Source organism: Protobothrops mucrosquamatus, unplaced genomic scaffold, assembly GCF_001527695.2.
Source record: "Protobothrops mucrosquamatus isolate PMUCROS unplaced genomic scaffold, P.Mucros_1.0 scaffold_101, whole genome shotgun sequence".
NCBI classification, from domain to species: domain Eukaryota; kingdom Metazoa; phylum Chordata; class Lepidosauria; order Squamata; family Viperidae; genus Protobothrops; species Protobothrops mucrosquamatus.
Window position 1 is genome coordinate 94,798 of NW_015386177.1, and position 8,673 is coordinate 103,470.

The 8,673-nt window shown below is 50.3% G+C and overlaps 1 protein-coding gene across 1 annotated transcript in view; it reads left to right on the top strand.

Moving 5' to 3' along the window:
* The first annotated feature begins 11 nt into the window (after positions 1-11).
* The window catches only part of LOC107286965 (cyclin-dependent kinase inhibitor 1), a 9,650-nt gene continuing 988 nt past the window's right edge, over positions 12-8,673 (top strand). Inside the window, exons 1-2 of the mRNA XM_029284048.1 lie at positions 12-47; positions 7,070-7,491. Coding sequence (XP_029139881.1) covers positions 7,119-7,491 — 373 coding nt within the window. The 5' untranslated portion in view covers positions 12-47; positions 7,070-7,118. The remainder of the gene's footprint in view (positions 48-7,069; positions 7,492-8,673) is intronic.

The window sequence follows — 8,673 nt, forward strand, 5'->3', positions numbered from 1 at the left end:
CCGGTCCCGTCGCTCCGGACGGCCGCGGCGGTGACTGTGGGTCGGAGGTAAGACCCCGGCCCCCTCTCGCGGGGTCCTGCGGCTGGAGGGAAGGGCGGGCAGGGGTCTCCCGACGGCTGGCAGCGCCGGGTGGGTCGCAAGGCGGGTCTAGGGGCCCCGGGTGGCCTCTGGGGACAGTGTGTGTGTGTGTGTGTGTGTGAGAGAGAGAGAGAGAGAGAGAGAGAGAGAGATTCTTCTAATCAATTAACCAGTGGAACTCCTTGCCTCCAGAAGTTATGAATGCTCCAACACTGGAAGTTTTTAAGAGGAGACTGGACAGCCATTTGTCCAAAATGGTACAGGGTTTCCTGCCTGAGCAGGGGTTGGACTAGATGACCTCCAAGGTCCCTTCCAACATCATCATCATCATCATCATCATCATCATCATCATCATCATCATCATTATATTATTATTATTATTATTATTATTATTATTATTATTATTATTATTATTATTAGGTCTTCTGGCCTTCACTGGACCAGCTTTGTCACTAGGGACATCTGATGTGGTGTGTCATGTGTGTGTGTGTGTGTGTGTGAAAGTTGGAATGGTGGTGATTCCACAGGTCCAGCCTTGCTCTGTTTTTACATGTGTGATGCACCAAGTTGACTTTTCTTTCCCCTTGTGGGTCACGTTCTCTAGAAGCCACCTTGTCCCTGCTGGGCTTTCCACCAATTCTGCTCTTCTTCCTGCTTCTTTATCTGCCATCAGGCTGCTGATCCGGCAGCTTCCCTCCCAGAGTGGGTGGGGGCTCCATTGCTGAAGGTTTTCAAGAAAAGATTAGACACCCATTTGTCCAGGTTGACCTAAGGACTCCTGACCTGGGCAGGGGGTTTGGGCTAGCAGACCCCTCCAAGGTCCCTTCCAACCTCTTTGAGTCTTCTTAGTTTCAACATATTCCTACGAACTAATGTGTGCACGTATAAATGCAGTAGCCATCTCTCAAAACAAACAAGGTCAATTGTCAAAGAGAGTTCCACCTGCTTTTAAATATTTTTCTGCCGAGATTCCTCTAATTTATTTCTCCCAAATTCTTCATTAAAACTTAGAAAAGGGAAGTCCTTTTCCCTTCAACCTCACACAGACCATAGCCTCATCTTGATCTTAGCAACAATTTGCCACTGTCTTTCTCTGAGTGTTGTTGTTGTTGTTGTTTTAAAAAAATTCCAATCTATTTACCCAATCCGAGATTCCTCGGTCATCTCCCACAAGGACTAACCATGCCTGACTCTGCTTAGCCTTTTCAAGGTCAGTTGAGGTTGGCTGGGGTCAGTTGGTGAGACCACATTGTCTCCTCTTTGAGAAGGGCAGCTTAGCATGTCTGAGTGATCCTGAAGAGTGTTCCCTGCCATCTGGATCTTGCTTCCCAAGCGGTGGAGTTAACTGGGAATTGTAGGAGTGGAAAGCCAAGAGACCTGGAGGACCCCTGTTGGAGAAGGCTCTTCGGAGGAGCCCAAACAAACAAACAACAACAACAACAACAACAACAACAATAATAATAATAATAATAATAATAATAATAATAATAATAATAATAAAGGGAAGGGACCTTGGAGGTCTTCTAGTCCAACCCCCTGCTCAGGCAGGAAACCCTATACCATTTTGGACAAATGGCTGTCCAGTCTCTTCTTAAAAACTTCCAGTGTTGGAGCATTCACCGCTTCTGGAGGCAGGTTGTTCCACTGGTTAATTGTTCTAACTGTCAGGAAGTTTCTCCTTAGTTCTAGGTTGCTTCTCTCCTTGATTAGTTTCCACACGTTGCTTCTTCTCCTGCCTTCAGGCGCTTTGGAGAATGGCTTGACTCCCTCTTCTTTGGGGCAGCCCCTGAGACATTGGAAGGCTGCTATCATGTCCCCCCTCGTCCTTCTCTTCATTAAACTAGACACACCCAATTCCAGCAGCCATTCCTTATATGTTTTAGCCTCCAGTCCCCTAATCATCTTTGTTGCTCTTCTCTGTACTCTTTCTAGAGTCTCAACATCTTTTTTCCATCGTGGTGACCAAAACTGGATGCCGTATTCCAAGTGTGGCCTTACCAAGGCCTTGTAAAGTGGTATTAACACTTCACCTGATCTTGACTCTATCCCTCTGTTAATGCAGCCTAGCACTGTGTTGGCTTTTTTGGCAGCTGCAGCACATGGAGTCCTGCACATCATGACATCAAGATGAGGTCGTTGTGGCTTCTCACAGCCTCCCCGGAAAGTGGGCAATTCAAGGGTGGGACCCTTCCTGGGGCTAGATCCAAAGATCAAACCAACTCCACTTTCAGAGCAGTGGTTTAAAACTCCCACAGAGAGAGGTGTGCACAAGGGGCCGGCTCCTCTTCCAAATAAAACAACCCAGAGACGAAAATGGACCCGATTGCGTAAACTTCCTTTTCTCTGGATTTCCAGGCTTGGATTATCCTCACCTGGGGATTTCCTGTCAATGCAGCTGCTTCACCCATAGGGGTTTTCTAGGGAAGAGGTGTGCTTCCAAGGTAGGAAACCCAGATTGACCTATCGGTGCCTGGGATGACCTGTTCAGGGGCTTTCCAGGTGATTCCACCACTTCCTGGTTAGCATAAGATTCCACGCAAGGGAGAAGAAGCAGTTGAAGCAGGGGTGGGATTCAGCAGCTCTGCAGAACCGGTAGCTAATTTTTTGGTTGCCCAGGGCCAGAACTGACTTCCAGAAGCGGCATCCACACAGAGAACCGGTTGTTCACCTATTTGAATCCCACCACTGAGCTGAAGGTGTTGTTCTAGGCTGGGCAGCCTTGCCTGGACACAGCCCTCCTTCAGAGGCAGGATCTCCGAGCGAGGAAAGGGTATCTTCCACCCCTGTAGGTAGGCACACAACTCCTTTAATTAGGGCAGCAAATTCTTACTGTGGCCAGAAGAAAGTTAGCATGGGATGTAAGGAAGCCAGCTTGGTCCAGGAGTGAAGGCACCAGGCCTAGAAAGTGGGAGAGGGAGAGTTCAAGGCCCATCTTAGCAGGAAGGTCAGTTGGGTGACTTTGGTTTAACCATTCTCGGCCCAACATCACAGGGTTTGTGGGGGAAATAGGAAGAGGGATACGTTTGTCGTCTTGAGTTATTTGTAAAAGTAATAAAGGCGGGATAGAAGGAAAGGAAATGAAAGGAGGGAGGAAGGAAGGAAGGAAGGAAGGAAGGAAGGAAGGAAGGAAGGAAGGATTTTGACTTGAAGGGAGTGGGAAGGAAGGAAGGAAGGAAGGAAGGAAGGAAGGAAGGAAGGAAGGAAGGAAGGAAGGAAGAAAGAAAGATTTTGACCTGGAGTGGGAAGGAAGAAAAGAAGGAAGGAAGGAAGGAAGAGGAAGGAAAGAAGGAAAGGAAGGAAGGAAGGAAGGAAGATTTTGACCTGAAGAGAATGGGAAGGAAGGAAGGAAGGAAGGAAGGAAGGAAGATTTTGACCTGAAGGGAGTGAGAAGTAAGTAAGGAAGGAAGGAAGGAAGGAAGGAAGATTTTGACCTGAAGGGAGTGGGAGGGAAGGAAGGAAGGAAGGAAGGAAGGAAGGAAAAGGAAGGAAGGAAGGAAGGAAGATTTTGACCTGAAGGGAGTGGGAAGGAAGGAAGGAAGATTTTGACCTGAAGGGAGTGGGAAGGAAGGAAGGAAGGAAGGAAGGAAGGAAGGAAGGAAGGAAGGAAGGAAAAGGAAGGAAGGAAGGAAGATTTTGACCTAGTGACAGAGTTGTGCCTGGCACCACCTCATTGAATGAAAAAGATTTCATTCAAGGTTTGTCACTCTTAGGAGTCAGGCAATTGACCTGCTCGTGGGAGCTTCTTCTGTAGCCCAGGAGAAGGTGGCAGGCAGCAGTTTCAGTTACTCAAGGATTACTCCTATGCTTGTTGTTATGGCAACCCCAAAGCAACAAAAGGAGGGGAACAGCATCTTGCTAGATCCAGCAGGGCTTCCCTGCTGTAGAACACCACCCACAAGCTCAACGGCAGAAGACGGAAAAGGGCAAAACTGCATCTTCTTCCACAACATGCTAACTTCTATACACACACCTGTTTGCTGGACCCACTGAATGCCAAGGTCCCAAACCCTGGGCTAGCGTGGCCACTAAACCCAGCCAGCCAGGTTAGTTCACGGCTTGGCTAGGAACACGTGAGAAGAAGCACATGGTCCCTCAGAAACTTGAGTTTCATCAAAATAGCCCACGAGGAGTGAAGTGGTCAGGTGGATAGCTGGGAAGGAGATGTCCAGCTGGGTGGATTTTGTCCAGAAAAAGTTGGAATAGAAATTTGAGACTTTCTAGTTCTGGGACAATATGGTTGACTAGGAGGTGCATATGCTGGGCTGTTTTTGTTTTTGTTTTTTGCACGATTAGATTTGGACACTGAGAGAAATGCAGCGTGACACAGGCTGCTGAGGTCAACCTGGGCACCTCTTAAGATGTGTGGACTTCAGCTCCCAGAATTCCCTAGCCAGCGTGTCTGCCCATTAGACTTGCCGAGGTTGAGAAATTCCTGCTTAAATATTGCACCCACTTAATCCTTGACGAATTCTGGGGCCTTTGACGTCACTTATAGCCAAGAAAGACCTGTGAAACTATCTGAGAAGGATCCAGCGCTGTTCATTGAGCCCAGGGGTAGGCAACCTTGGCTCTTTTATGACTGGTGGACTTCAACTCCCAGAATTCCTGAGCCAGCACAGCTGGCTCAGGAATTCTGGGAGTTGAAATCCACCAGTCATAAAAGAGCCAAGGTTACCTACCCCTGATTTTTAGCCAAAAGGGACGCCTGCAACAATTGTAGATCTGATTGATGCCTTTTGGGCACCAAAATAGAACAACAACTGTTTTGCGCACTGGTGGTGTCATCGTTCATTAGATCCTTGATTGTGGTGACTCCTTGTCAGGCCGGTGGAGCTGCTTAACTGGTTTTAAGGGGGCAACCCCCAGAAACCTCAAGCCCACCTAGATGCACCGTGCTCCTTATGCCACACTTTCTTTCTTTCTTTCTTTCTTTCTTTCTTTCTTTATTTATTTATTTATTTATTTATTATTTAAATTTATATACCGCCCTATCTCCCTTATGGGACTCAGGGCGGTGAACAGGCAATAATAAAAATCACAATAAATATTTATATAAAATATTGATGCTGGAGGGGGGCCCAACCTGGTCACCTTATGGACTTCAACTCCCAGATTTTCTCCAACCAGCCATGCTGGCTGGGGAATCCTGAGCGTTGAATTCTTAAAAGTCGACAAGGTAGGAAGGACACGGCTGCTTTGGGTAATTAAAGACCGTAGCGTGTTCGGGCGAAGGCGGCATACAAGTCACAAAGGGTGTGTGTGTGTGTGTGTGTGTGTGTGTGTGTGTTGGTTTTCTGGGGGATCTCCTTGGAACCGTCTGGGAGAGGCAGACCCCCTCGCTGAAGACTGGAGGCTCTCCCCAGGCCTGGCCTTCCCTGCGAGACTCGGCTCTGCCCCAGAGGGATGGGAGACCACCAGGACTGGCAGGTTGCAAAAGGCCCTGGCCAAGCCAGCCTCCTTGATCCTGTGGCTCCCGCTGCCTGCAAGGGGTGCCCGGGACTGGCAAGGAGCTCGACTCGCCGGCCCCCCCTTTGCCCCCCCCTCCGGATCCCCCCTCCCGCTGCTTTCCTCCAGAAGCCCCGGCCCCTCCGCCCTCCCACCCCGGGCGCTGCGCTCCTGCTTCCCGCGGGGAGGGCGGCTTTCGCGGGCTGCCTGGAAGGGCGGGCGCGGAGCTGCGCGCTTGGGGCGGCCCTGCAGCGCTTCCCTCCCCGCCGGGGCTTCCAGAGGGCGCGGAGCTTCCCGCCGCCAGACCCGCCAAGGAGAGGATTTACCCGCTGGGGCAACTGCCGCGCCAGTCCTCCCGGCTTCTCCCGGGCAGCCCCGGCCGCGCGGAGCTTCCTCTCGGCCCCGGTGCCCCTGGAAGCGCCTCTGGGCTTGCCTGCGTCGGGAGAGCCCTTTGGGCCTTGGATGGGAGGCCACCGGGAGATGCCCGAGGGAGCCTGGACTGGGAAGCCGGGGGGGGGAGGCTGGACTGCCCAACCCAGCGGATTCAACCAGACCCGTTTTCGGCTGTAGAGATGCGAGGGTGGATCAGGACAGCAAGAGCCAGGTTGGAATCGGGGCTCAGTCACAGGAACTGGGGGGGGGAGATCTGTGGGGGGCTGGGCTCTCCTGGAAGGGAAGGGGGCTTCACGGGGCTTTGTGGTGGGCTTGGATTTGGCTCCGTGCTGAGCAGGGACCGCCCCCCCCCCCGGGCTCTCCAGATGTTTCCCAACACCCGCTGTCTCTGGGACCAGGGCCAGGCAGGTTGGTCTGCCCCAAGTCAAAGGAAGGACGGCCTGGATGACCAGGGGGTGGAAATGAAGGCACCAGGAATGTTCAGCCTTAGGAGAAAGAAGGCTGGGGGACCGGGGATCCTCAGGTTGTGACTGAAAATGTGGACACAATGGCTGTGGCAGTGTGATTGGATGGGTGAATGGATGGATGGATAGAAGGAAGGAAGATGAGAAAATAAATGGAAGGGGAAGAAGAGGGAGGGAGGGAGGAAAGAAAAAAGGAATATTAGAAGGTGAAGGAAGGAAAGGGAAAAAAGGAGGGCGGGAAGAAAGGAAGGGAAGAAAGGGAATCAAATGGAATCCTCTAAGGAAATATTTCTCAACTTTGACAACTTTGAGAAGTACGGGACTTCAACTCCCAAAATCGCCCAGCCAGCAGGTTGAAAAAAAACACTGCTCTAAGGCAGGGGTCTCTAACCCCCACTCTGTGGACCGCACCGGTCCACAGCATGCCAGCAACCGGTCCACACAAACAAGCAAAACCCCATCTGGGGGTTGCAGGCAGCACACAAAACCACACACCCTCCGGTCCGTGGAAAAACCTCTCTCCACGGAACCGGTCCCTGGTGCCCCAAAGGTTGGGGGGGGGCGCTACTCTTAAGATATTGTCCCTATTGCCAGGAGGGGCATAAGTCAGAGACAGAGCCTCAGTCCTTAATTTTCCCCTTTGAGAATCAGAGAAACCAATCCTTGTTTTGTCTATTTGTTCTCAACAGGTCCTTGGTATTTGAGGCGGTCTTCAACGACGGGCGGCAGGGAGAGAAGATGGACCTGAGTTTGGCAAAAGCGGCCCCCATCAGGAGGAATCTTTTCGGACCGGTGGACCACGAACACTTGCAGCAGGAGTTCCAGAGCCTGATGAGATCCAGCATGGAACAGGCGAAGCAACGGTGGAACTTTGACTTCTTCCAGGAGGTGCCCGTCGTGGGCCTTCTCCAGTGGGAAGAGCTGCAGGGCCACGAGGTTCCTGCCTTCTACCACGCGCACGTGGCCAGGGGGCCTCGCCCGCCTCTGCAGCCCGTGAACAGGACTGTGGGCAGAGAAGGGCCGGTGCACCCCCTGGGCAGAGAGGCGGAAAGAGCCAGGTCGATCAAAACAGCCACGGGAGCGAAGAAGCGAAGACAGACGCATTTGACAGGTATGTCAAGGTTTTTCAGCCCAGACGCTTCAGATTCAGGCTGCAGTTCCACAGGGCGAAGGGAAAGCCAAACGAGGACACGGTCAGGCGTGCTCAAAAGGTGAAAGTGGCAGGAGTCCACGAGAATAGCCGGAAAGAAACATATCCAAGCTTTAAAAAGGGACTCTGAGAATTAAGATCTCAACACCCGGCCACAGTGAGGTCCTTAGGGCAGATCCTGTTCCTGACTCTGCATAGAGAGGTGAATTAACAACAACAACAACAACAACAACAACAACAACAATAATAATAATAATAATAATAATAATAATAATAATAATGTTGGAAGGGACCTTGGAGGTCATCTAGTCCAACCCCCTGCTCAGGCAGGAAACCCTAGTCCAGATCATCGCAATAACAGCCAAGAGGTTGGGTTTTCTTGACCTCTTTGCTCCGGCCTAGTGCTTCTTTCGGGTTTTGGAGCATCTAATGATCACCCCACTGAAAAACCCACCAAATAGGTGAGCCCGGCTGATCGCTCTGATACAGCATCCTAATTATTTAAACAGAGGGATGCCGTACCGATTTTATCTGATAACCATTATCCAAGTCAAGGTCAAATTTTACAAAAGCACTTAGTAAAAGAAAAAAGAAAACCCCAAATACGAGTAGTCCTCGACATTTATGTTGGTAAGCGAGACGTTTGTTAAGTGGGTTTTGACCCATTTTACCTGGCTGAGGAATTCTGGGAGTTGAAGTCCACAAATCATAAAAGGGCCAAGTTTGAAGACCCCTGGTTTAGGATCTTTCCCTTTTGAGTATGATTTCAAAAGAAATTCAGGTGATTTTGTTCAGTTGGTCCGATAAAAGCTGGATAGCAAAAGGCAGGTGTGCTCCCTGGATGTTTTATGAAAGAAAACATACACAGTGTAAACAACAGGTGACCGTAGGAAAGTCAAAAAAGTCAGGATGGCGAGACTGCATGCACACCGAATGTTCCACTCTTTTTTTTACTGGCAACCATTTTTTTATATCCCTTTTTATACACCTGTGTGATACATGTGCAGGATGGGTATTAATTGTGCCGTCGCAACTGCCATCTTGACTGCAGACCCCTTAGTCGTTTCTTTTTTGTTATTTCTTAGTTGTTTTATTTTTTTAAATGCAGGAATGTAACTGGGAGTTGGTTTTATGGGAGGGGGG